At 53.0% G+C, this 26,606-nt stretch overlaps 12 protein-coding genes across 12 annotated transcripts; 4 read left to right on the top strand and 8 right to left on the bottom strand.

Annotated features, from left to right (window-relative positions):
* Window positions 1-79: 79 nt before the first annotated feature.
* STT4 (1-phosphatidylinositol 4-kinase STT4) lies at window positions 80-5,830 on the bottom strand (the record flags this gene model as incomplete). The annotated part of the gene is made up of 1 exon (NM_209417.1): window positions 80-5,830. The coding sequence occupies one exon, from the start codon at window positions 5,828-5,830 to the stop codon at window positions 80-82; it is 5,751 nt and encodes a 1,916-aa protein (NP_984064.1).
* Window positions 5,831-6,035: 205 nt separating this feature from the next.
* On the bottom strand, window positions 6,036-7,385 carry AGOS_ADL034W (uncharacterized protein; the record flags this gene model as incomplete). The annotated part of the gene is made up of 1 exon (NM_209416.1): window positions 6,036-7,385. One exon carries the CDS (start codon window positions 7,383-7,385, stop codon window positions 6,036-6,038), a length of 1,350 nt encoding a protein of 449 aa, NP_984063.1.
* Window positions 7,386-7,441: 56 nt separating this feature from the next.
* On the top strand, window positions 7,442-8,096 carry UBC12 (NEDD8-conjugating protein UBC12; the record flags this gene model as incomplete). The annotated part of the gene is made up of 2 exons (NM_209415.1): window positions 7,442-7,492; window positions 7,545-8,096. The coding sequence occupies 2 exons, from the start codon at window positions 7,442-7,444 to the stop codon at window positions 8,094-8,096; spliced, it is 603 nt and encodes a 200-aa protein (NP_984062.1).
* A 119-nt stretch (window positions 8,097-8,215) lies between these two features.
* Window positions 8,216-8,443, bottom strand: DPA10 (Dpa10p; the record flags this gene model as incomplete). Its single annotated transcript, NM_209414.1, has 1 exon — window positions 8,216-8,443. One exon carries the CDS (start codon window positions 8,441-8,443, stop codon window positions 8,216-8,218), a length of 228 nt encoding a protein of 75 aa, NP_984061.1.
* An 869-nt stretch (window positions 8,444-9,312) lies between these two features.
* Window positions 9,313-10,251, top strand: AGOS_ADL036C (ADL036Cp; the record flags this gene model as incomplete). The annotated part of the gene is made up of 1 exon (NM_209413.1): window positions 9,313-10,251. The coding sequence occupies one exon, from the start codon at window positions 9,313-9,315 to the stop codon at window positions 10,249-10,251; it is 939 nt and encodes a 312-aa protein (NP_984060.1).
* A 245-nt stretch (window positions 10,252-10,496) lies between these two features.
* On the bottom strand, window positions 10,497-13,160 carry IMH1 (Imh1p; the record flags this gene model as incomplete). The annotated part of the gene is made up of 1 exon (NM_209412.2): window positions 10,497-13,160. The coding sequence occupies one exon, from the start codon at window positions 13,158-13,160 to the stop codon at window positions 10,497-10,499; it is 2,664 nt and encodes an 887-aa protein (NP_984059.2).
* Window positions 13,161-13,551: 391 nt separating this feature from the next.
* AGOS_ADL037WA (ADL037W-Ap) lies at window positions 13,552-13,695 on the bottom strand (the record flags this gene model as incomplete). Its single annotated transcript, NM_001355309.1, has 1 exon — window positions 13,552-13,695. One exon carries the CDS (start codon window positions 13,693-13,695, stop codon window positions 13,552-13,554), a length of 144 nt encoding a protein of 47 aa, NP_001342257.1.
* A 618-nt stretch (window positions 13,696-14,313) lies between these two features.
* Window positions 14,314-18,840, bottom strand: CDC25 (Ras family guanine nucleotide exchange factor CDC25; the record flags this gene model as incomplete). The annotated part of the gene is made up of 1 exon (NM_209411.2): window positions 14,314-18,840. One exon carries the CDS (start codon window positions 18,838-18,840, stop codon window positions 14,314-14,316), a length of 4,527 nt encoding a protein of 1,508 aa, NP_984058.2.
* A 1,013-nt stretch (window positions 18,841-19,853) lies between these two features.
* Window positions 19,854-21,524, top strand: DPS1 (aspartate--tRNA ligase DPS1; the record flags this gene model as incomplete). The annotated part of the gene is made up of 1 exon (NM_209410.1): window positions 19,854-21,524. The coding sequence occupies one exon, from the start codon at window positions 19,854-19,856 to the stop codon at window positions 21,522-21,524; it is 1,671 nt and encodes a 556-aa protein (NP_984057.1).
* A 778-nt stretch (window positions 21,525-22,302) lies between these two features.
* On the bottom strand, window positions 22,303-23,295 carry AGOS_ADL040W (C2H2-type zinc finger protein; the record flags this gene model as incomplete). Its single annotated transcript, NM_209409.2, has 1 exon — window positions 22,303-23,295. One exon carries the CDS (start codon window positions 23,293-23,295, stop codon window positions 22,303-22,305), a length of 993 nt encoding a protein of 330 aa, NP_984056.2.
* A 1,006-nt stretch (window positions 23,296-24,301) lies between these two features.
* Window positions 24,302-24,601, top strand: COX19 (Cox19p; the record flags this gene model as incomplete). The annotated part of the gene is made up of 1 exon (NM_209408.2): window positions 24,302-24,601. One exon carries the CDS (start codon window positions 24,302-24,304, stop codon window positions 24,599-24,601), a length of 300 nt encoding a protein of 99 aa, NP_984055.2.
* Window positions 24,602-25,486: 885 nt separating this feature from the next.
* AGOS_ADL042W (C2H2-type zinc finger protein) lies at window positions 25,487-26,332 on the bottom strand (the record flags this gene model as incomplete). Its single annotated transcript, NM_209407.1, has 1 exon — window positions 25,487-26,332. One exon carries the CDS (start codon window positions 26,330-26,332, stop codon window positions 25,487-25,489), a length of 846 nt encoding a protein of 281 aa, NP_984054.1.
* Between the last annotated feature and the right edge of the window lie 274 nt (window positions 26,333-26,606).

Below are 26,606 nucleotides of genomic sequence, written 5' to 3'. Positions count from 1 at the left end.
CGACTCGGGTCCGGCGGCGCCGAGTCGGGATCATGTGATTGTCACGTGTAAATGGCGGCAGCCTCGGCGGCTACCGCGACTAATAGGGGATGCCGTTGGTGAGTCGTTGGAACTCATCGTAGCCCTTCGTGAAGACACTTTCGTACGAACGGCGGATCAAGCCACGCATGAAATGGGCTGCATCGTGGTCGGACTTCGCGGGCTGGAAGCGGGCTTCCAAGTGGCGGATGGTCTTGTCAGCTTTGAAACAGGGGAGGCCGCTGCCAAGCATGGGGAGAACGCACTGCACGATGGTGTCCATGTGGGGGCGGGCCGCAAGGTAGGCCTTGGTGCAGAGCTCCTGAAAGCGCTGGTAGGCCTGGGTGTCCGGGCTGCCGCCCATGACACGGACCATCTCCTTGGTCAACTTGAAGGGCACGGCCTCGAACTTGACGCCGCCGGGCACGATGTCGAAGATGAAGCCGAAGTCGATGTGGAGACAGTGGCCGTGCTCGTCGTACATGATGTTGCCGTTGTGGCGGTCCTTGAACTGGAGCAAGTAGGAGATGACGGAGTAGGCGGCGAGAGACTTGACGAAGTTGTTGCGGGCGTGTTCGAACTCGATGGAGTTCTCGGGGCCAAACTTGGTGGTGAAGTACTCGTAGAGACCGTTGACGGCCTCACGGCCGAGCATGTCGCGGGAAATGGAGTTGGGCAAGACGTCGATGACACCGCAGCCGGGGGCGGTCGCAGTGACGCGGTAGGGAAAGACATAGACGTCCATGCCGATGGAGGCCCAGATGGTGCGGAACACGGAGATCAACTGTAGGGCCAAGACGTCCTGGCGACAGTCGTCGCCGACCTTAAAGATGGCACCCTGCCACTTCTCGATGTAGCTGACGGCGCCAGTTTCCTCGTCGCTGACCGTCTTGCGGATCTTGAACGTTGCCATGAACGGCGCCTTGGCATGAGACTGCAAAGGCTTGCCGCTCTTACGGTCGATGTCGATGACCACCCCGTCGGGGTTGCTGGGGAGATACACGTCCGGCTGAATGGCGATTTTTGCCATTTCCTCGTCGATCTTGTTCTTCTTTTCTGCCTTTGTCTTCTTGATGAAGGGCTTGAGCTTTCCTGAGATGCTCGTTACCTCGTTGAAGAAGCCGAACTCCCGCTGGTAATAGTCGCGATGGGCTGCGCTGAAGTCGGCGATCATTTTTTCGCGTATAAAGTCCAGGGTGGGCTTTAGATCATCCTCGATGGTGGCTTCATCGTCCTTGTAGCTATTGGCTAACATATTCCAGATGATCTGGTGGGAGAACAATACACTCTGTTTAGCCGTGTCAAGGATGAAGCGCTGTACGTAACCAAGTTTGTCATATCTTAGGCACTGCACAAGCTGCGGCACGTAGAAAAAGGTTAGATTGACGTCGTGCGACTCTAGTGCGCGAACATTGTACTGCAGCAAAAGCTTGTAATTGCTCCATTCGGGCAGGAAGAGATTGATCACTTGTATTGGGCCGAGAGGAGCCCAATATAGGACGTAAGGAGAATTTGCACCTCCTTTCTGGAGGAAATTGTATAAGGCATCGGGAATATGGATACAAGAAAGCGGATTCTTGTGAACCAAATTGGACAACGTCTCCTTGTGTTTCTTGTACGGATACCGACCTACTAAAGAGACCGCCATTGCCGGATCAATGTCAAAGGCAACCTGGATCAAACCTTGTGGAAGATGCGGTAGCTCGGTCCCTTCATGAAGCGGATTTAACCAAGTCTCTAGTATATGGATCTCACTGATCAAAAAGCACTCAAGAAGAGTGACTTTGTCGCCCATGTAACCGTGTAGAACCGAATCAAGAACTTTAATATGATTCTGTAGTTCCATCAAAAGTGAAAGATCAGCCCGTATTTTTAACTCGTTAGATCCGAATGGCCAAGACCGTGGCTTTTTGAACCACATCAACGCTCCATTAATAATCGCTTGAGATAGTATTTTAGCGTCCCACGTATGCTGATTTATAATGAATGACAATATCATCAACGCAAAGTTCAACAACTCATTACGTGCCGTTCTAGCATATGGATGGAAACTTGCGTATTTGAGGTTGGTAACACCATGGTACGCCATCCGCATGAAGATCTTCAGCAAATGCGTACTTTCGAACAAGGTTCCTTCAAAATGAGATGCGAAAAGTCGCACAACATGGACGTGGGGCTGAATAGAATTTGCAGCTTTGTTGGCCATAAGCTCTATGTGATGCTTATCATATGGACTGTACTCCATGTGTTGGTAAGATTCTGGGACTAAGTCGTGTTCGTGGGAATATAGCCCACGTTTTTCATCAACGGAACGAATGAACGCGGATGCGATCTCTGCCACTAAGAAATGCGACAAGTCCTTCCTGCCCTTGATCACCGAAAGCCAAACGTTGGTCGCGATCTTCATGGAATATGACGAAAAGTCTCTAAATGGAATCGAAACCATATCGTAAACGAGTTTAGATGCGTCACCTGAATGCAAAAGTAACAAGGTTGAACACAAATCCAAATAATCAGCCATCAGTTGCTCAGGAATTCGCTGTGACGCGTCTAGCATCTTTTCGATCTCCGTTTTAGATGAAACACGTTCTAATTCTAAAGCTTCGCAAGAAGACAGAGCTGCCTTCTCAACCAAGAACTTCGATCTCCAAGAGTGCTGCGCCAAGAAGCCGGAAATAGTGTCAGGCTTTTCCATACCACAGTTGTTTAGCTTTGAAAGTTCCCTATCAATCGATAAGACAGAGCCTGCCATCTCAAAGGCAAAAGAAACCCCAAACTCAACGCTGCTGAGTCTATGAAAGCCGCCTAGGTCGGAAAGGTATGACTGTAATAATATTTTAACGTCCTGGTTAGCCTTTTTCAAAATGATCCTCACCCATTCCCTTGCACTTTTATGTAGTCTTTGTAATGATGTTTTACGCCATTGCTGTGAATCAGAAATCATAACTTTTGTTTTCGAGTGTTTGAGTTCAAATTCGTAACATGGTTCGTACTTATTAGTTTCGCAGTCGACGATACTATCAAACAACATGGTTAAAGAGTCTAGTAACATGAATAGAGGGTCCCGATGGCATAGACTTGATGGTACCCGTTTTATTAGAATATCGCAGCATTGGAAGGCACAGTCCTGCAAATGCGAGTTTCGATGCGATAATAACAAAATCATATTACTCAACTGGCTGGCAATTCTCTCGGAGGAAAAGACTCGTGTGTCACCTTTGTTCACTAATTTGGTAAACTTGTGGACAATGGAAATAATTATGGAATTCACAAATTTGTCCAAGCTGCTAGATACAATGGAAGTATTCAAGAAATAGGAGAGAGATGTAGAACAGTCACCAGAATCACATCTCAATGTCTCCAGAAATAATGTCGCTGCCAAGAACATTATTTTTGGGATGGAGATAGACCTAGCGGCTACCGTATTCATATTCAAATGGCTGTTTAGTCTATTTTTTTGTTCCTTCACGTTGTGATTTGATGAACCACGACGGAGGATGGTATTCATATCCACCGAAGTTTCTCTATTATTAGCTGGAAAATCAGACGCCAATGGGGGACTGTTATATGCAATAATCCGTAGTTCTTGGTAGTATTTTTCTGTTAGGCGTGACTCAGCATGGAAACCGTGGACTACCATGTTGTACCAAATATTCCTGTATAAGCTTGTTGTGATTTCATCATTCCTCAAATTTAATGGTTTCTCACCCTGTGATGGTAATAATGTGGCAAGTGGTTTTAAGTACACCGCAATCTGCTCGGCAATTATTGCTATCTCAGAATGTGAACGATGATGTTCCAATTTATCGACATCTCCACGGGCTATAATAACTTCTAATAACTCCCGCAAATACGTGATGTACATTGGGTGATCCAATTTGGTCTTGAGCTTTTTGGATATCGATGTTCTTGCACTCTGGACGCCCTGTAAGAGGGACTCATTGCCCTCTTTCATAGCGACCGCAGTTGCTCCATTATAAAACTTCATCAATAGATGGAACTCAGTATCCTTAACGAAATAACATAAGTCTGAAAGGCCTTCTAGAATAATCATGTCTAATTGTTCTGAAACGACTCTAAACTTTTGTGTCAAAATTGTAACTACCAATGCAGCAATTGTAGAATCATTATAATTTGCTGCAATAGTAATGACTGCCGTTACGGCATTTTTGAATAATGCGTCATGATATGCTGCTCCTTCCTCAAAATGAGCATGCTGCGTCAGAGAAGTATCATCTGAAATCTGTTCACCATTACTGCTACTGGAATTTGCCGTCTCATTAGCCTTTGTTGCCGATACAACCTGCTGGTAGGGTGCAGCCGTGTTGGATCTCAAAGGCCTGGCATTGAAGAGTTTGTCGATTTGCGTTTCGTAGTTTGCGGTATAGCGGCATTCTTTTAGTATCGGCATTGAGGATCCGTTGGCAGACACGGCCAACAAGTTATTCAACGAATAAACGGAGCTGACAACCGAATCCTGAGTAAGCGGTTTTAGCCCTATGGCGAACAGCATAGAAATGGTTGTTACAGTTTCTGTAGGGATATGAGGAGAAGAAACGATATTGGGGAATATGCGAAGTAACTGTGTTGAGAGTTCTTCGGTGAAAAAGTTCATGAGAGACGCCGAACTAATAACGGTCTCAAGCGTGCCTGAAGGAGTTGAGGGGCCCATTGTATATATATTTGTAAGTTCTGTTGAGAGAATTGAAACCAAGGGGGTCTGGTAGCGTTGCTGATCGACAAAGATCCCAAGGGATAATACCTCGAGGGCACTCGCTTTAGTTGCGTAGGCCAAATGTAGGCGCTGGAGAGTATTTAAATTGGCAAACTTAAGTCCTTCCTCTAATTCATTAACCTGCTGATGCGCAAAATTTAGAACCTTAAATAAAAACTGCTTATTGGAGCGAACAGCTGTCTTGAATCGGTCCAAACAATCTAGGTCATTTTCCTCGCCGTCCTTAGCATTCTCGTATTGGTATTCAAGGTCTTGCATGCGTAGGAGGAACGTGGTGATCTTCTTATCGCCCCTGGGAATGTCGAGGAGATTGGAAACGGTCGCAAGCTGGAGGTCTCCCACCAACTTGCAGAAAAGAAAGGCACACACCTCGCAGCCGTTGTCAAAGTAGTTCACTAGTGTCTCGTTCACCACGGTCTCCGAGACAACCTGCTCAACGCGACCGAGGAACGTAGCGTCCATATACTTGTGGAACAACTCCAGCACGTAAGCCTGCAAGTCGCTGATCGCCGTCCCGTGCCGGTAGTCGATGAACGCGCGGAGAAACCCGATGAGCGCGAGGAGCCCGACCAAGTCTACCTGCGTGAAAACGCGCTCCAAAAACCCGCGTAGGAGCTCACGCACCCGCCCGTCGAGCTCTCCGAACCGCGTGTCCAGCGTGATCAAAAAGTTCGTCAAGTGGAAGGTCTCCACCTCCACTGGGTGCCTGAGGTGCGCAATGCGGAATCGGTGTAGCAAATTGTCCGTGAACCGCTGCCGCGGCGCCTCCACGAAGTACACGCCGATCACGTGATCCAACAACTGCGCGGCCTGCGCCTGCGTCCGCGGCACCGCCTCGCTCACAGAGAGCAATATTTCCAGCTCATTGACCGTGAGCGGGATTGTGTAGAGCTTCGACGTGTCTGCCGAATATGCCACGGGTAGCGACCGTGTGATCCGGTCCAAGTTCCCCCCGCCGTCAAGCGTAATCTGCGAAAGCCTCTTCAAGGCGCTGGCCCTGACAGAGAAGTCGCCTTTTCTGCACCCTATTGTTAGATTAATGTTCGGTACCATTGCGCAAACGCCATACTTCCGCATGGCTGCGTATCTTTACACTTACCTGAAGGAACTCATAGAGCTTGCGCTTTTGTTATCCGGTTTGCTTATGTGTTCTTAGTGTGCAGAAGTATATATTTCGTATGCATCTCTGGCAGCAGTTATAGCATATCATGGTCATTCTGTACGTTGAGGCGAAGTTGAGGAAACGTCTGCTGTTTAAGGCCGTGGATTCAAACAGGTGTCATCATAGGTCTGTGGACCGCAATACTAGCCCTACCTCGTCAGCATCGCGGCATAACATAGCCACGCGCATACGCGGCTGCTGTGTGTCTGTTTCTCTGTAGAATTGCGTCTGGTGTGCGCTGCAGGCCGCATGAAAGAGGCCATCGGCGTCAGCGGCATGCAGGCGCGGGCAGAGCGCCGCGGCCAGCAGGCGGCGGCGGCTGCAGGGGGCCAGGCACTGGTCCATAGTCATGGCCGGGAGCACGCTCGGCGCCCCGCAGGCGGGATCGTAGTCGGCCGCGTGGTGAGCGAGCGGATCCAGGCAGAACAGATCCCAGTCTCCGCGGCCATCGCGCGCAGCAGTGGAGCCATAGAGCAGCAGAGAGCCTGCGAGTTGCAGGATCTCGGTGGCCGCGGCGGCGTTGCGCAGGCGGGTGGCCAGGCGGCGCACGACGGGCTGGCGCGCGGGGCCTCGCGTGTCCAGGACGCAGAGTAGCTGGGCAGGGTGCGCGTGGACGGAGGCCACGAGCAGCGGCGTGCCCGGCAGCGGGCGCAGGCCGACGACTGGGCCCGGGAACGTGTGGATCAGCTCCGGGGGCGCATGCGGGGCCGGCGGCAGCCGGAACAGCTGGCCATTGCGGCAGCCGGCGAAGAGCGCGGCGCCGTGTGGTGCCACCGCCAGGGCCAGCACGTCGGTGTCCGCGCTACGGGGCAGGCGGCGTGCGCCTGCGGGCGCGCGCAGCACGCGCGCGTGCTGCGCGAAGAACGCCTCGTCGCCGAGCGCGAGCGCGGCAAAGACCTCGCCGCCGCGCGGAAGCGCGGTATCGCGCAGCGTCCCGTCGGGCGCTGCCAGCGAATATGCGCCGTGTGCGCGCAGCAGCCAGCCGCCGAGGCCGCCCTGCTCGTCCAACACTGGCCCCGCGGCCTCGCCCGCGCCAAAGCCCGCCGCGGGTGCGGCCGTGGACACCGAGCCATCGGCATCGCGCACGGCATACAGCACCGCGCGCTGGTCCATCAGAAGAAACACACCGTCTTCGTAGAACATCTGTGGCAGCAACGTCGCCGGCGGGCGCTCGCGGAACACGTCCAAGTGCTCGCGAACGCGGCCTGTCGTGGGCGGTGCGGGCGCACCGGCTATGCGGCGCAGGTCGCCCGCGCGGCCGCGCGCGAGCGCCAGAACCAGTTCGCGTCGTGCCTGCTCCGCTCGCGCGGCCTCCTGCTGCCTCCGCAGGTTATCGGAGTTGTGCGCGCGCTTGCGGCGCAGCTCGTCGCGCCCGTACCGCTCTGCGCCCGCGGGGGCGCCGGCCGCGGCGACCCTAAAGTACCTGCCGCGGGCGCTATCGTAGTAGAACCCTGGTAACTCGGGCGCCATCGCAGTGGTGTGCTGCCCGTCAGCGGGGGCGATGCCATAGGCTGAAAAATCCTGCGATGCTCCGCCGAATGCCTCCCGCTACCGAGCCCGCCACGCGCTACACTATGGTATGGTAGCACCGTGCACCCGCCGGCGCCCGCCGCTACTAACAGAAACCAGCTCAAGCTGCGCCAGCTGCAGAAGGAGAAGCAGCGGCAGGCCGCACAAGCCCAGGCGCCAGCACAAGGCCGCTCCGCCGCCTCGCCCGCACAGCTGCGCGTCGAGAAGGACCTGGCCACCCTCGAACTGCCCACAACAGTGACGCTGGACACGAAGTGCCTTGGCTCCGAGAACAAGGTCTACCTCCGCATCTCCCCTGAGGAGGGCGTGTACCGTGGCGGCCACTTCCGGTTCTCGGTCGTGTTCCGCGACACGTACCCCATTGAGCCGCCGACGGTCAAATGCCTCAACACTATCTACCATCCCAACATCGACTACTCCGGCAACATCTGCCTCAACGTCCTGCGCGAGGACTGGTCGCCCGTCATGGACCTGCAAACTGTGGTGCTCGGGCTTCTATTCTTGTTTCTGGAGCCCAACGGAAGCGATCCTCTCAACCGGCAGGCCGCGGACACCATGCTGCGCGACCCCTACCGCTTCGAGACCAACGTGCAGGCCACCATGATGGGCGGCCACCTCGACGGCCAGGTCTTCGACAACGTCCGCCACTAGGACTGCACGCTTCGCTCACGGGCATACATACTATTAACTTACACATCTACGTACCGGCCAGCGCCCGCACCTCCGGCACCACGAACCGGGGCGCCCGCGTCCCGCGCCCCACCCGCAGCTCAGACCCGGATGTGGTCGCACACCGTCTCCACCTCGTCGCTGTCCGAGCTGATCACCACCGTCGGCTTCTGTTCCTTGTTCCCCAACGACCACAACCGCGTCGCTGCCGCCGTGCTTGCTGCCCGCGCCAGCTGCGGGAACGTCGTGGTCTTGATCTCGCCGCGAGGCACCGCGCACCGTGCCATCACGGCCGGGCTGAGTATCTGGAATGCGTTCTTGGAAAACATTTGAGTAGCGATTTTGTGTTGTTGTTTTGTGTTGAGCTTGAGAGCTGCGTGGAGCACGGACCGCACGTTCTTCCAGGAGCTATCCACTGCGCTTATATATGTTGCCAGCCCGGATATATGTGCTAGTCCGTGAGTAAGGGAAGAATAGCGTGAGCGCGGTAATGGAGACTAAGCCCATGTGTGTAACGGTAATTAATCTTTAAAGGAGGTTTCGATAAGGCTACACGAGCTAAGATGCAGATTGTGTCCCAGGGGCCGACTGACGTCAGCCGGGTAAGGGGCCGCCGTTAAACCGGCCCTTTGGACCGGCGGGCCAACGGGGTTCTGTGACCGGCCGGAGCTGCGGCGGGGGTGTACTGTTCTTTCCGGAGGGGAACCGGCGTCGCCCTGCGCGTCAGCGGGCGCATCGGCGGCTACGGCGCACCACGCCACCGCAGGCGCGCGATGCGGACTCGCGCGATGGCTGGTATGCCAAGCGCAACGGCCGGGGTGGCTGGCTGGCTTGGTGGCGTTGGGCGCGACCGTTGGGTGGCGGGGCGGGCGGGGCTCGCGCCAGGCACAGGCAACGTAGGGTCCGCGCGCGACGGCGGGGCTGCCGCAGCGCTGCGGCACACGGCGACGGTGACTGGTGGCAGAGCATGGCGACGGCGGGCAGTACCAGCACAGACGGCGACAGCCGGCGGGCAGCGCAGATACGACGGCGGGAGGGGGCAGTGCAGCGGACGGCGACGGGCGGACAGAGCACAAAGACAGACTACGGGGGCTATAAGAGACCGGGCGGGGCAGGTGTGTTCGCGGTGCTGGAAGGGAGCAGTGTCTACGGATAGCGTATCGAGAAGAACACAGACACAGAGCGACCGTGGAGCAGCATGAAGAGTTCCCTATTGAAGAAAGCATTGGTCCTTGCGTGCGCGAGTGGGCGGTTTGCGGCTGCGATGCCGAGCCAGAACGAGTACGAGGTGGACGCGGAGATGACGCCGTTTCCCGCGTGGCTCACGGAGTTGACGGGGCTCAGCCAGTGGCCTGATGCAGACCCCCCGTACATCCCCATCGAGAGCATCGACTTGTCGAAGGTGCCCGACTACAAGCCGTACCGCGAGGGCGAGTGCCACTTGAACCCGCCAGAGTCATGCTCGTTCGACTGCTACAAGTGCTTGGCGATCGACGACGTGCATACGTGCCCACGCTTGAGCCAGACCTTTGACGACGGGCCGTCCGAGGCCACGCTTGAGTTGCTCGGCCATCTCAACCACAAAACAACGTTCTTCAACTTGGGCTACAACATCGTGCGTAACCCAGCCGTCTACCGCCAGGTCATGGCCGCCGGCCACTTAATTGGGACGCACACGTGGTCGCATCCGTTCCTACCGTCGTTGACGAACGAGCAGGTCGTCGCCCAGTTGCAATGGTCCATCTGGGCGATGAATGCCACCGGGAACCACTTGCCACGCTGGTTCCGCCCACCGTACGGCGGCATTGACAACCGTATCCGGGCAATTGCACGTCAGTTCGGTCTAACGACTGTGTTGTGGGACCGGGACACATTCGACTGGATGTTACAGTCATCTGAATTTTCAAGAACAGAGCAGCAGATTCTGGACGACGTCACCGAATGGATGCGCACCGGCACGGGCCTTATTCTAGAGCATGATGGACACGAGCGCACCGCACGCATGGGCATCCAGGTCAATGACATGATTGGTCCCAACCAAATGACAGTTGCTGAGTGCGCAGGGGGCGTGGACTACTTGCAGTCGCTTCCCTGGTTCTCAAGAAACTCTCATTTGAGCTCCGAGGAGGCCCAATAATCATAGTCTACTACTGCAGGGAACCAAGTAAGTATACATTCTATATAAATTTTTATTTACCAATTATTATGATCTTATGGCATGTCTGCGGGCGGCCCACCCTTTCGGGTAGGCCCTGCACGTTAGCGGTGACAGCGCGGGTAGCCCGATGCCAGGCAATGAGGGTGCCGACTTCTAACGGCTCGAGGGCCGGCCTAAAAGTAGCTCCTTACGTAAGGCTCATAATTTCAGTACGAGCCTGGTATTCACTTTAAGGACGTAAGGAGCCTCTTTTCATCATGGCTACTCAGTTGAAGTAAGGTGGACACTACCGGAAGAAGCTGCGACCTCTGCTCCCTATGCTCCAGAAAGCCGAGAAGTACGTTTCTGATATAGGCAAGCTTCTCATTGGACTCCATTTCGGCCGAATTGTCGTATGACGCAACAACAGGTGCAGGATGGGCGGATGAGATGGAGATTTTCCGGGGACTATTGCCGGTTTCATTGTCAGACGAAGGTGAAACCAACGAGCCGGATCTGCTTGAGTGCCGAGACTGCGATGACATGTCTTTGGACATTTTCAGCTGGGTGGACAGAACCTTGTACCTGTTTGCAAGCCTGTCCAGTTTCGCGTTCAGCTCGTCATTCAACGATTTCAATTCCTCGTTGGAGTCCTTCAACTCCCGCATCTTCTTCTCGGATGTGCGCAGGGAATCCTTCAGCTTCCGCACCGTCAGTTCTAGCTCCTCTGAGCCGTCGGCTGCCGTGCTGCTGTGCCTTCTAATGGTTTGGTTGAGTACCTTCAGCTGCTGTACCTCAGTCGCCAACTCCTGTTCCTTTAGCTCCAGGGCATTTATCTTCACGACCAACTCCTGGTTTGTGTTTTTGAGATCCTGGGTTTCGTGATTCTTCCGCGCAAGCAGAACGTCTAGTTCCGACTTCAGCTTGTCACGCTCTTCGGATGCCGCGGCTACCCTGTCTTCCAGCTCACGAATCTTTGTATCCTTCGAGCTTCGATCGCTGTTGATCATACGCCGCATGGTGGTTGCCTCTCTGGTGCGCTCCTGTAACACCGTCGAGGTCTCATTTAATTCGTCTTCCAGTGACATGACCCTCTTAGTTGCCTCCTTAAGTTTGGAGTTTAATTCCTCACACTGCTTCCTTATCGCACTGACCTGGTCGCCGGAGTTGCTTTTCAGGTTCTGCAATGAATCATATTTTTCCTGCAGAACCTCCAGTCTCTCTGAAAGCTTCCCATTCTCCTTGATATAGCTTTCCAGGTTGTCGTCATGCCTCTTTGTCTCAAGCCGGATGCGTTCTAGTTGTTTTTCGAGGTTGGCCGCCGTTCTCTGCCACCGTTCCAATTCAGTCTTCGAATCAGCAAATGCTTTCTTATCTTCAATCTCTTTTGAGTTATACTGCCTCACTTGCTCCTCTAGATATTCGATGGTCTTTTCCTTCTGGGATAGCGACATTCTAGTGGTCGCTTCTGATTTCTTCAGAACAATATAGTCCCGCAGCTTCTCGCTCAAGTCATTGTTTTGGTTCCTGAACTTCGATACGTTCTCCTGGGACTTCAGAAGCTCGGATTCAAGGTCCTCCATTTTCCGCTTATGCTGTTCGACATCTGTTTCTAAAGCTTTCTTCTGGTCATTGAGCAGTTGGAGTTGCTCCTTCAAGGTCGCAATCTGGGTTGAATTCTCTGTCCGAAGTTCCTGTAGCTCGCTCTTCAACCTCTCCACCTCATTGGTTCCTTCGCAGTTCAGTTGCTTTAGTTCGTCACGCGCATGAACTAACTCGTTGCCAACTGTTTTCAGCATACCGCGGACCGTCTCAAGTTCTTCATTACTGTTCTTCAACTTGGCCTTGACATCCTTTAACTCTGTTTCTAAGGTCTCTACTTTCTTGCGCGAGTCTAAGCACTCTTGTTCCCAGTGGCGTGACTTCTCCAGTTCAAGGCTTAGCTGTTGGTGTTCCTCCACAAGGTTTTCGTACTTCTGCTTTGTTTCTATCGCTTCAATGATTTCATCACCAGCTGATGACGTAGAGGGTGTCTTCTCCTCACCTAACTCAAGCTCGCTCGAGGTGTCCGCCTTTTCGTCTGCTGCCTGCACTCGCTTCTTCCCTTTGCCTCGTTTTCCTTTGCCTTTCTTTCCTCTTACGGAAGGAGCTTCAGATGATGGCTGTGCCTCCCCGGTGGCTTGAGAAGCACCCAGCTCTTGAATTGTGGACTTGTACGTAGTAAGCAACTTCTCCGTGCGCTTCAGCTCGGTCTCCATACTCTCGATCTGAGATTTCATCTCCGCAGCATGGGCTTCCGCCTCAGTACAGCGAGTTTCCATCTCCGCAGCGGCCTTTTGGGCATCGTCCCGCTCCGTGACGGCTGCATCCTTTTCAGCAACCGCCTGCTGGCGTAGTTCGCGGAGTTCGGTTGCCTCGCGCGAGCTTTTAGCCAATTCCTCCTCCCTGGACGTTAGATCCCGTTGGCGCTGTTCCAGGCTCTCCTGGGCCTCTGCGAGCTGCTTCTGTAGGCCGTTGTTTTCGCCAGTAATCCGCTTGATCTCCTCCGTTAGCATCGCAGTCTTGACGCCAACATCTTCAAAGAACCCGCGAAGCGTCTCCACGTCGCCAATTGCAGACACCGGCGTGTTCTCGCTCAGCACTTTCAGCAGCAGCTCCACCTCATCGGATTTCTCTTTCTCTGCCTTGTAAGCGTTCAGCAGCAGAGGGTACTTCTGCTCGTACTTCTCAAACTTCCGTAACTTTGCTTGTATCTCCTTAGGCAGCTCCTCGTAGGGGGACCCGCCTTCCTCGCGCCTGCCGCCCTGCGCCCCAGCACCGTGTTGGCCCTCCGAGGCCGTGTCCTCATTTATGCCTTTGGCAAGCTCATCTGTGATATTCTTCCCGAACTGCGACAGTTGCTTGAACATACCCGCGTACTACTAGCCTTATCTCGCAGTATCCTCGCGCTCGTTAGTGAAATACAACCAATGCGCCTCCGTCGGCCTTCCTGCGCGCGCTGACAGATTGCAGAGTGTGGGCTGGGAAACTCGGAGGACTTCAGTTTTTCCCTGCAGTTTACTTTGAAACTGACGACGTCCGGCACATCCCGACTGCACTGCGCCGGGAAATAACTTCATGACTTAGGGTATATATGCGGGTAAGTATGGTCTAAAACTAGGGAGCCTCGGGCACAGGCAGAGCCTGGCTAATTAGTCATTACGTTGCATTAGATAATGTGGTTCCAGCGGCGAGAGAAGAACTGAATGAGCGTCGGCCAGTGCTGCATAGCAGCTCCGGCATATGGTACAGGACGCCAGCTTAGCCACAGCACATGTCTGCGCACATCTGGAAGATGCAGCAGCACAGTAGAACCTTGCAGCAGGTCCCACAGCAGCTCGACTCCTGCTGCGGAGGAGGCGCCTGCTGGATGTAGACGGGTTGCGCCGGTTGCTGGTAGTACATTGGCTGCTGCGGAGGAGGTTGTTGGTAGTACGACATTTGGCTGAGGTGTGTATCGTGTGTCTGCTGGGAAATGGCGAGGCGCCAGTGCTATTGTTCCGGATCAGTGGATGGAAAAACGGCGCCACGTACACCTTCCTGACCCACCTTTAAATATATTCTCCTGGATGAAAAAAATATATGCTCGAGGCCGCGGAATAGTATAGTTCGGCGCCCCAGAGAAAGAAAGGGCTAAGAATTTGTCCAGAATTTCTCATTTTTTGAAATATGAGGCTGTATTTCAAGTTAGACGCCGATTGCGCCTCCAAAAAAAGGCTCTGCAGCTTTTTCTTTGACGATTAAAAATAAGTGTCAGCGGTGCTCGAGAAAACGAGGCGGAGGACCGAGGTAGACGCAGGAATTTCCGGGTGGCTTGACAGCTGGCAAATACGTACACTGACACAGTGGACTAGCAGCAGGCAGCCGGCAGCCGGCAGCCGGCAGCATACAGCAAGGCAGCCAGCAGCAGCAACAACTGGCAGACGCAATGCTGGAAAATAAAAATAGCGCGCACAGAGGTGATGGGAGGCAGGCTTGGCGGAGGGCAAGACATAGCTACGTAAGGGTATCGATTACATGAGATCAAGAGGCTGACCCGTGGCTTCGTTTAATGCGATTCACAAAGCCCAGCTTTTTGCCCTTCATGGCGGCGGAGCCGTGCTTCGCATAGCTGGCGTCGGCGTTCAAACCAGTTGAAACCTCCTGGCGCGGTTCGATCCGAAGGGAAAGCTCATACTGTTTTTCGATGTTCGGGACGTTAAGCAGACGCTCGTCGATAAACTCCTGGATTTCGGCAATGCGCTTGAGACGGTAGCTGATACGCTGGTAGGAATCGATTTCCTTCAGGACATTGACGATTCGTGCCCGTTTCGCGAAATTAATAACTCCCGTGGTGCCTTTCAGATAGTCCGGATTACCGCCAGCAGTGAACGTCAGGTCGGACAGATACACCCCGAAAAAGGGGACGCATGGGCAGTCGCCCAGAGACTCGAGTAGCTCACGGTACTTTCTAAAGTTCTTCGCTGAGTCCATGAGGGCGTTCATCCTGTCTAGCGACTCCTTGTAGTTGTCGTGGACCATGGCCCACGTACGCTTGAGCCGGTAGATAGATGAGGACAACATGGCAGACGTGATTGCGGTCATAGAGGAAAAGTTGTTTAGCGCTCTGCAAGTTTCTGCTACGTCGATGAAATATTGGACGATCTGCACCCGGCGCTTTAAGTCTGTCTGTTTCACGATCATATAGGAGACATAGTTCGTTAGGTGGTTGGAATTCTGGATGAAGTTAGATATGTTTGGCGACCCTCCGAAGTCGCAATACCTCGTCTTCCATGTGCGGTCCAAACACTCAAAGAGGTGAATCTTGCAATAGAGCAGATTCTCCTTGATTGTCAACTGCTTTGCGAAAACACTGGCCTCGATATCTACCTGCTTTAGCTTCTTCAGCCTAAAACTGGTCCCTAGGGATGCAGAGGAGGCGTTAGTTGTTAGGCTGTGGTTTGGAGGAAGTGGCGGCGAAGGTACGTAGCTCGAGGAACCAGCCTGAAAGAACACAGAATTCTCCACCATAAATGGGATGCGCCTGGGAATAAAGCCCTGCATGTCGTTTTTCTGGGCTACAACCTTCTTAATAAGATCAATCAACGGGTCAGAATCCGGAATCTTCTCAGCACTAGCTAGCTGTGCAAATGCTACAAGCTCTTCCAAGCAAGGGTCGTAATATGCCGGCGACCAATATTGTGAAAACCAAAGCTTCATAATGTTTATTACGTTCGCCTTTATGGGTAAGTGCTTCTTTTGAACCCATTCGTTATATTCTTCATAACTTAATCCTTCGGGAGGATAAAGATTGTAACGAAGGATCAGTGCGCTGAGAAGTTCTGTAGTTGTGAACATGCTTTTAAATGTTATCAACATCGTGACATTAAAGGAAGCATCGATGACTAGATGGCTAGTCAGATGCTCAATAAGCGCCTCTTTAGTCCCCCCCCTTATGTTACCATTTGCATCGTAGACCAACTGCGATTCATATTGTGAATCAAGATACCAAGGTAGGTCAATTTTCTTCTTTTGTATATCGTGAGAATCAGCAATACCCCCCTCAACTCCAACAGAGCGATTCGTATCGTCTTCTTCAAACCATCTGTCGTGTTCTCCTTTCATCAACTCAGCAATGAGATCATTTTTCATCAATCTGGCGGCATAATTCAATATGTTTTCCCGTTCACTTACTAGCTGCTCAGTCAGTTGATACCCGGTTTCCACCATCTGCACCAATTTACTAGCTGCCTCCATTGAGACAGGATCACTGACGGGGAAGTTTACGTTGTTACATTCCACGTCCTGCTGAACTAGAGACCTTGCAAGCGCCGCCGCGAACCTATCTTGTTTAATAAAAGAATGTTTCTTGAAATCGTATTCTCCAGCTTCACCCAAATCGTCCCTCATAGGAGAAAAGACAAAAGGATCCCTGAGTGTGAGGCCTTGAACTTCGATAATGACGCCTATGGCGATGTCATGCAGAGCCTGTTTAACTTCAAAAAACTCCATCATAAGAACAGTAACTGTCGCTACACAATGATCGCGTAGTTCCATACTTTCCTTATCTAGATTTGCCGCCGTTTCTAACGTTGGCAAGTTTCTCAAGTTAACAAAAAATGTCAAGTCCAAAGATTCCAACATATCAATCAATTGGGAAATTATGGCGATAATCTCATAGGTTGAAGCAGCCATTTCTAGATCTCGATGTTTGGATTTGGCCAAGTTTAACACATAAGAATCATATTCCTCCAACTTATCAGTTAAATGAGTTACTTTGCCCTTGATTAACCGCAAAGTATCTTCATTCAGTGGATATCTTGTTTTTTTGCTCAATTTGCTTCTAGAGAAAGTTCTACTCTTGTTCCGATTAAAGATGGATGTGACGGTTTTTGAACTGGTGTTACTAAAATTCCTAGCGTCCAGCCTTGCACTTTCAGTACCAGACGAGCCAGCCTTCCCTACCGAAAGGCTTCCAGAGTTCGAAGTGAAATTAATATCACCAGACGAAGATAATGGAAACATCTGCGGGTGAAAGGGGTTCGTCCATGCCCCGCCATCGAATGAGTTTTTAAGCATCCGAGGATAGAGTTGTGGGATCACATCTTCTGTCAATAGCTCGCTTTTGAGAAGATGATATAGCTTGGCTATCTTACCCTTGTATTGATCAACTTCATGGTCAATAACGTGAAATAACATCTCAATAGATAAAATCGACGTTTCATCAAGGAAATTTGGACTTTTGTCATATGTAGCTCCTGTCTTGACAGTTGGCGATAAAGCTGCGCTACCTCTCTCGGGCTCCGTTCTGTTGATCAATCTACTTGGAATAGCGGGCAGAACTGTGGTCGCCCCTCCCTGATCAATCTCTATTGTTGACTCTGGAATATCAGGGATCATGTCTTCATTCCTAACTGATGATTCAGTTGGAGGATCCCTCTCAGAATTATCGATGGTCGGACTGAGGTCAACCTCATTTAAGGTGGTACTGCGACTGGTAACACTCGCTTTCATGTCTCTTATGAAAGAAATATCATCCGCCGCTGTAGAACGCCTTTCTGCGGAAGAAGTACCTGGCTGTCTACAGTCAGTTGAAACATAAATAGTAGATGCGAGGGAAATCTTGGAAAGTGACTTTGTCAGCCCCTTCACAAGTTTTCTTATTTCCTTATGCATATTCTTTTTTGTCACCTCATTTCGCAGTAATCTGCAAGCAAGCTGCCACATAGTTGTCAATCTCGCTAAATGATCGAAATTTCTCTTAAACTGAAGTTGATTGCGTCGAAAGAAGGAATCGTGGGAGAGATAAAGGTAATAAAGAGTACAGTCCCGTAACTCAGTCCATGTCCGCATATCCGACGTATGGTGAAAGAAAAGCTCCTGTTTAGAAAAAAGGACCGGCACTTTCTCCATTGTTGTTTCTAGCTCACATTTCTGGGTACGTGTAGCTGCCCGAGACTGTGCATCGGGGCCATCTGTAGCCTCACGGGATAAATCTCTTACGCAAATTTCCCCAGAATCCGTGTTCGGACAGTTTAGAGCGGTAGGATATTGACCTTCTGCAGTAATATTAGAAGTAGCATTCTTAATCTCATGTGGCTTTCGTAAACTCAAATCAATAAGGTGGTCATCCTTAGGAAATATCGATTGGCAATCCATCCTTGGCTCCTGAAGTAACGGCAAAGTCCTGCAATATATGTTGTGTTCTTTGTTGTAAAATAAAACTTCTCCATCCTCTGTCCCGACAGGCGACCACACTGGCACATATCTGATGCTACCCAAGCTGTTGAAAAACATTTGGACCTCCGCAACAGATAGTAGCTGTGCCCGATAAGAGTTCGACTTCTGCGCCGGCGCAGGTGAATTTTTGGTTTGACTTGGTTCAGTGTTCGGAGTTTCATCTATGGGCAGCCTCTGTAGCGGATCTACAGGAAGAAGCTCAGTAAATGGCGACTTAGAGGGCGATCTGGTATTATGACTGCTTGCCATGCTTGCTCTTCTCTGAGAGCATACTGAGCGACGCCTCATGTCTAACTTGTAGTCCTGTTTCAAGTGTGTCTGAGAAGAGCCAGGAGACGATGTTGTTGTAAACATGTGTGGTGAAAAATGAGTGTCACTTTGGCCGGTAACGGCCCTCGCGAGATTAGTACCACCGTGATTGGAAGTATTGCCCCCTAGATGTGATACTCTAATGTTAAGGCTATTCCGCCGCAATGTAGGCGTAGATGGATTGCGTAGCATCATATGTGGTCGAGAAACAAAATTATGAGCAACTCCGGCAGCACCAGCGCTTGACGACTGCGTACAACGGCGTTCTCGTATGGAACGTGTGTAGGTGCGAGGAAACCAGCCTCGTTGGCATTGGGTAACGGTAGAATTGCCCTTCGCAGTTTGCTCGATAATTATGCCATCGCACCAGCCAGATTCATGCCTCGACAGCACATACACCACGTCCCCTGCTTTCAAAGGCAGATGCTGCTTCTTCAAGGGCACAAAATCGCATAATGCACGCACCACATCTTTACACTTAACCAAAGTGGGTGGTTGGGAACTTGTTAGGCTCTCTGCCATCTTTTTGCCAGCTTTCCGTCAACGGAGAGTCCAGCACAATACCTGGCAAATAAGTCTGTGTCCAATTCCCCAGAAAACAGCAAAAAGCAGTTCCTTTATGATCTGGTTGTTTCTTCCTTAGCAAGCGCTCCTTCGATAATCACCCTTGCTCAACTGAGTTTGCAGGGATGTAGAGTAAACTGCCTTACGTAATATATTGATGTAGACTTGGTCCCAGGCCTGTAGATCAAAAGCGAACAGCGCACTTATGTCCTGCCCAACCGACGCGTGCTCCTGAATACCCAACGAGCACTCCCTGGCCTGCTATCTGCGCGTATTCTGTCAGAACGATCGCCGCTAGAAAGTTACCAAGCGCGTCACACCTGTATTCCCTGGCTTCTCTCTCGGCCTTCGATGTGCTGGCAAGTAGTTCTCCACGTTCTGCAGCTGCCACTGGAAACGTGCAAACCAAAACAAACCTGACACCACTTCTGTCTCTCGATCGCGTCCAGCCTCCAGAACTCCCAGCGCACAGATTTTGACTATAGCAACCCCCGCGACTAGCACTCAAGAACTTTCAATTTTCGCTTGAGCCCGACCTTGTTTTTCGAAGATTCTGACCTATCCTCCTATCGACGTCAGGGACACAAATCACACTATAGTACCTCGAACAACAGTACAGAAAAGAAAACCAGCTGCTCCAGCCAAAATTCACAAGTCCCGTTAGCTGCTAAGGCCAATTGGTGATACTCAGTCTTTAATCTTTACCCAATTGGGAAACTTCACCAAGGAGAGTCTTGCGTCTTAAGGTTTGGCAGTTTGGTTTAAAAATTTTCTTGCACGAAATGTCAGAATGTCTGGGTTCCCCTTGTCGGTCACGTGGGTGTCGGTCACGTGGGTGCTAATCACGTGACACGTGGATGACGACTGAGGCGGAAAATTTTGCAGGTTTAAAAAGACCCCTATGGCTGACGATATAGAACGTTTGAGTGTGTACCTCAATTAGCGACCAATACTCTGGAGCGGAACAAGTGATGAGTGAGCAAGTTGAGCAAGTAGCCGACAAGGTGGCTGAGCTAAGCACGAAGGAGGAGACGGTGATCCTCGGGGAGGATGGACAACCCCTGTCTAAAAAGGCATTGAAGAAGCTGTTGAAGGAGCAGGAGAAGCAGAAGAAGAAGGAGGAGCGCGCTGCACAACTTGCAGCCGAGGCCGAGGCGCGCCAGAAGGCCAGCGCGGCGTCGGACACCGCGAGAGACAACTACGGGGCACTGCCACTAATCCAATCGGCTAGCCGCACCGGCGAGAAGAGGATACAGTTCGCGGAGCTGACGGCCGAGGACGAGGGAAAGGAAGTGCTGCTACGTTCGCGTGTGCACACGGTCCGGCAACAGGGCGCCACGCTTGCGTTCTTGATGCTGAGACAGCGCTCGTCGCTGATTCAGGCGCTGGTGAAAGCCAATGCCGAGGGGACGGTTTCGAAGCAGATGGTGAAGTGGGCGGGGTCCTTGAACCTGGAGTCGATTGTGCTTGTCCGCGGTGTGGTCAGAAAGGTCGAGGAGCCAGTCAAGTCTGCCACCGTGCAAGACTTTGAGATCCAGATAACTCAGCTGCACACCATCTCGGAGACGCCTCAGCAGCTGCCTATTTTGATAGAGGATGCTTCCCGCTCGGAGGCGGAGGCGGAGGCCGCCGGTCTTCCAGTAGTCAACCTTGACACTAGATTGGACGCCCGTGTGATCGACCTAAGGACTGTGACCAACCAGGCCATTTTCCGTATCAAGGCTGGTGTGTGCGGCCTATTCAGAGAGTTCTTCCAGTCGCGTAATTTTACGGAAATACACACGCCGAAGCTGCTAGCTTCTCCTTCGGAGGGCGGTGCCAACGTGTTTGAGGTGAAATATTTCAAGGGCAACGCCTACCTAGCACAGTCTCCACAGTTCTACAAGCAACAGTTAATTGCCGCTGACTTCGAGAGGGTGTTTGAGGTTGCGCCTGTCTTCCGCGCTGAGAACTCCAACACCCACCGCCACATGACGGAGTTCACCGGTGTGGATCTAGAAATGGCCTTTGAGGAGCACTACCACGAAGTGATCGAGGTCATGGGCGAGATGTTCATGTTTGTTTTCACCGAATTGAAGAAGCGTTTCGCTCGCGAGATCGCACAGGTCCGGAAGCAGTACCCTGTCGAGGAGTTCAAGTTCCCTGCCGATGGCAAGATGGTGATCCTACATTACAAAGAAGGCATTGCGATGTTGCGAGAGGCTGGCAAGGAAATCGGTGACTTCGACGATCTATCCACCGAAAACGAGAGATTTTTGGGTAAGCTGGTCAGAGAGAAGTACGACACCGACTTCTACATCCTTGACAAGTTCCCAGCGGAGCTCCGTCCATTCTACACAATGCCAGACCCAGCTGACCCCCGCTACTCCAACTCCTACGACTTCTTCATGAGAGGAGAGGAAATCATGTCTGGTGCCCAACGTATCCACGACCCTGAGCTGCTACGGGAGAGAATGAAGCACCACGGCCTGCAGCCCGAGGACGCCGGCTTCAAGGACTACTGTGATGCCTTCACCTACGGCTGTCCTCCTCACGCGGGCGGTGGTATTGGGCTCGAAAGAATCGTGATGTTCTATCTCGACCTCAAGAACATTAGAAGGGCCACTCTATTTCCTAGAGACCCCAAGAGATTGAGACCTTGATTATCGCGTATATATGTTGCGTCATTACAGAACTATAAATGATTCACCCGGATACCTGTATAATCCTTAAGAATTCTCAATGGTCGGAGTATCAACGGCCCTTTGTGTATACCCTATTTCTCGTGGTTCCCGTGCCACTTTAACTCCGTGCCGACTCCGAGACCCAGCACGTTGGGCTGCCGGTCTTCGCCCGAGAGGCTCCGGGCCTCTGTATTACCGCGCTATGGTCGTGCTGCCTGTTCATGGCGCTCCGCCGTCGCCTCTGGAGCTTAGGTAAGCATCAACATTGTATTATTTGAACGCGGCAATTGCTAAAAGTTGTGCGCCATTCCCTTTCACTCTAAATTCGTTTCATCTGCTAAATTGCAGCCCATTCATTGGCACAACCAAATGATCCCCTCCTTGTGCGGATTTGTACAACGGAGATGCATCTGCTTTTGGACGTACCGTTATATTAGGTATTAGTAGCCATTAGTAACAGTTACTCATCTTTGGTGTGCCCATAACCATTCTGGAGACAAAGCACATTTTTCAGTCTGTAGCTGTCACACCTGAAACAGGTTTCGGGGGCTGCTAAAAATAGATTGACTGACACCGAACTGCAAGTACACAAGCGGAAGACCAGGCAGTCGCAGCTCGCTGGGTGGAGGGCGAAGAACGCTCTCAATTATGCAGGTGGCCATCTGGGGGAGGGGCTGTGATATCCGTTCGATTGCGCGGGTTTTGATATGCTGAACGGGTCGGTACTGGCATCGCAGCGTGGTGCAATGCCCAGGGCTCATAGCATACCGGCTCCGGGAGAACTGGATTTCTTCTTGCTTTCCTTCATCAGCCGGCGCTTGTGGGAGTTCACATGTCGGTTCATATTGCTCCTGACGTTGAACCGCTTGGAGCACCCGGGCCAACTGCACTGAAAAGGCAGCTCGCCCGTGTGGATGAGCATGTGTGTCTTGAGCGTGCTGGGACGGGTACATCGTCTGCCACAAACGAGGCATGTCTTGTTCGTTTCGTAGCGTGGCGACGCCGCGGGCCCCACGATGGGCAGCACTGGCCGGCGCAGCTGCGCGTTCCCCGCGACGCAGCGATGCGATGGCTTGGGTGGGAGCGCCGGCGCAATCGCGTCGCCCAGCGGTAGCAACGGGCTCTGGCGCCCCACGTAACACGCGGCGTGCCCCACCGCGCTGCTCAGCATGTCCCTGCCGTAATGGCCTTCGGGATGTGTCGCCCCTAGACACGAGCGCGTGACGGCCCGCGGCTCGCTGTTGAACCCCATGTAGCCGCTGGACTGCAGCAGCGACGCCAGCGGTGGCAGTGTCACCCGGCTCCTCGTGCATGCGTGGCTGGAATGCAGCCCGCAGCTGCGCGGCGTGGCGTCCCCGCCGCACCACAGCACACTGTGGTAGTGTGCCTCGCCCCCCAGCCGCCCACTGCAGCCCAGGCCCGCCGCTCCGAGCCCGGATGCGCGCGTGGCCTGTGTGCACTCGATTCTTGCGCCTGGTGGGGGAATATTGTCGATCCGTGACGGTAGATACATCTGGCGCTCGACGGAATTTCGCTGATCGTCTAGCTTCTTCGCCTGGATCCACCATGCTCTCTCTGGACAGAGCACACGGGGCTCAGTATATATACCAGTCCTAGGAACTCTGAGATAGGCTTCGACAGCTGAGTGCAGACATATTTTGGTACTGGCATTAGAGAGTGAGATACGAATAATATACCCACATTCTTGTTTGACAGAAGGCACCCACAGGAACGAACCTGCAATTCCCATCTGCCCTGCATATCTTTCTGTAGACGACGTGGTCGGAGAAGTGCACGTCGAGCCATCCACACAGCTGAAAATCCCCCGGGGCAAGAAACCAAGGCCTGCTCGCAACACCCGTGCTACCGCGCCGCCTCTCCGGCTCTTCACAGCCCCTTTTCGTACATCCCTCTCGTGTGTTCACCGCCATTCATCGTCACCCCGACAGTTTCCAGACGAAGATCTCGTAGACAATGGATGCCTGTAAGCATTTGTAACGGGTATCGTGGAGGGGTCCCTTCCCGCCTCCGCAGCCTTCTTCGGCTTCTCAATTTCCCATAGCAATGGCGACTCGCACCAGTAAATCCTCCTCTGGGTAGGCTCCGCTCATTAGTCGAACGGTTCTCCGTAGCCCATCCTCGTCCAGTTGCGGCGCCGCGAAAACAAACAAACACTGGCCGCCCGGATAACGTCAGTAGCTATGTTTCAGCAGATTCCGCGGCAACCGTCCAACAGATCGTCTGTAACCGGTGCAGATACGTCTGGGCAGCGGGTTTTAACTGCAGCCAGTGCAGATTTAACGTGCGATGGCAGCCTGCGCGCGGTTCTGGCTGCCCGCCGGTGGCTCCAGCGGAGCGAGCGCGCGCGTCGCGATGCGCGGCGTGGTCTGTGATCGCCGGGAGCTGAGTAGCGCTAGCGAGGTCACACGGACGCCGGATAGTAGATGGAGCAGCGGCCTCTGGACGCTTGCTACGAGTCCGGGGATCTGCAGTCGCGCTTCGTTGGGCGATGCCGGGACGTAAGGCGCATATCCCGCCGCCGCGGGTGCTCGAGATCCGTGTACGTGGCTGGCCGGCGTCCCGGCGGTGGAGGGTGCGCGGCGCGCTGTGCGTCGAGCGCGGCTCAGGGTGTGTGGGTTGGTCGTTTATGTTACGCTGCAGCGATTTTTCAGTTCGCGCATCTTTGCTTTGTAAGACCTCGCTGAAGCTGGTACGGGAGACACAACGGGCGCGCCGAGACTGGAATAACGTTAATTATGTCTGGTAATCCGGGTAGTGCGCTGCAAGCGCTGTCCCCGACACCGCCAGAGCGCGGGTCGTTTCCGCTGGACCACGAGGGCGAGTGCACCGCGCAAATGATGGAGTACCTCAACTGCATGAAACTGGTGCGGGGCGAGAACGCGCCGAACTGCCGGCTGCTGGCCCGTAACTACCTCAAGTGCCGGATGGACCATCGCCTGATGGACCGGGACGAGTGGGCGCACCTCGGCCTGCCTGACGACAAGCGGGCGGAGGCGGCGGCCAGCGCCGACAGCGCGCGGCCGCCGCGGCAGTAGCGCACTATATAAGATCAATACATGCTCTCGCGGAGTCACGTGCGTGGCCGGCGGCCGCGCGTGGCCTGACCAGAGCCGGCCTGCGATGTGCGAAATCGGGGGCCGCGCCTGGCCCGCTACTGAATTCGGTCTCGCCTCCTTGCAGGTGCAGAAAGCGCAGGAAAACAGCGGAAACGGAAGGCAGCGAAACAAAAACAAATACCTGCGTAGACGGCACGCCAAATTCAGGCGATCTGCGCCCCGCATGCCCGACCTCAAACCCCCTATTCCCACGGCGACCGCGCGTGAGTTCCTTTGGTCCTGTAACATGCGTCTTGCTACCGCCGCTGGCGCGCCCAGCCGCTGCTGGATACCGGTTCTGAGCGCTGCGAGCTGCGGCATCGCGGGCCGGGGGCCGTTGGTTGTTCAAAATTACATCAAGACTGCGCGGGCCAGGACTGCAGCCGGCTCTGCGCGCGGTGGTGCCTTGGTGCCTTGGTGCCTTGAGGGTGCCTCAAACCGCTCTGAAATTGTCTATGAAAATGGTTGTCAAGATCTCTCGTGCCATTGCTGCTGCCGTGGCTCTAAAACCGATCCTGGGATAACTAATACTAGTACGTAAGCCCAGCTGGACTAGGCAGCTAGTGCAGTAAAAAATGGCATATCTTCAAGCGGCCACGGAGACGATAAATTGGGGCGGCGCCCCCGCTGGAGATTTCCCTGGTCGAAATTCCGGAAAACGAAACGTCAGGAGCAGCTGCCGGGAAGCTACAGGCAGGAGGACAAGGGCGTATCTCACCTCTGGCGGCGCACATATGAATTGCGTAGATTATGAGTATTATGTGTTCCCAGATCATTAGTTCATCTATTGCATACAAACTAAAAGGACAGAGAGTCCTTTTACAGTTACGGTGCCTCTTTGTGCTTCCGCATATGCCGCAGCATGTTGCTCTTCACGTTGAAGCGCTTCTGGCAGCCACGATGCTCACAGTTGTATGGTTTGTCATTATTATGTACAACCATGTGCGTGCGCAGCGCGCTGGGTCGCTTGAAGTCTTTCCCGCAGATCTCGCAAACGGACCCGTTTTTTTTGTAAGCGCTTCCTCTGTAGGGGTTTTTCCTGGTATGTAGAGGGGAGTTTAGCAGCGGTTGTTGGGGTGGAGTTTGCGAAGCGGTAAAACAGGGCAGGGAGTTACGCCTAGGGAGTATCTGTGCCTGGTGTATCTGTTGCGTTGACGTAGCACTGACGCCGGATATTGGATTAGCGGGGGGAGATGAAACGTTGAGCATTATCAGCGGTGTCATTCTGGGACTGTCCAGTACGCTCGAGTGCCCAGACTTGTCTTGCGCGTACATATGTTCGTACTGACGCTGCTGTGGCAGATAATGGGCGACTTGTATCGGAGGGAGCATCACCTTGCTCTGACAGGTGGAAACACCAGGCGCGATGTAGTGACGCGGCACTGGAGGCGCCACGGGCACCGCCGGAGTTGAATTGAGTATCTCCTTCAGCGAGGGCAACGACGGCAGCGACCGGCTTGTTATTGATGAGCTGCTGTTTTTGGTGCCTGAAGATATGTCTGAAGGGTAATAATGATAAGATCCACCGCCAGAGATCGGATGAGATGCAGCCACCGCCAGATCCGATGGCTGTAGTTGATGGGAGTTTCTAACATGCACGTCTGCGCTCATAGCTGTGGCTGCGCAGTAATTGTGGCAGCTGTCGGGGTGCATCCTATAATTTTGGCTCATAAGGCGATTGGGAAAGCAGTCGTCTAGAAAACAATTGCTACTTATGCAAGTAACTCAGCGACCGTTGGCACCCCGTCTTCGAGCATGCCTCTTCGCTCCTTTTATAATCGTTTTATAAAAGGGAGGATAATCAAGTGAAGATATCTTAGGCTCGCAAGGAATGTATGGCCAATTTTGTATAAACAAATCAGCGGACGGACAAATTCTTCCAGATTTCCTATCTGCAAAGGAACCATCCCGGCTACTCTGTCCCATCGTTCATGGCGGACAGTAA

Source organism: Eremothecium gossypii, chromosome IV, assembly GCF_000091025.4.
Source record: "Eremothecium gossypii ATCC 10895 chromosome IV, complete sequence".
Lineage (NCBI taxonomy): Eukaryota > Fungi > Ascomycota > Saccharomycetes > Saccharomycetales > Saccharomycetaceae > Eremothecium > Eremothecium gossypii.
Note: the sequence above shows the minus strand (reverse complement) of the source record. Positions and strands in the feature narration are given on the sequence as shown.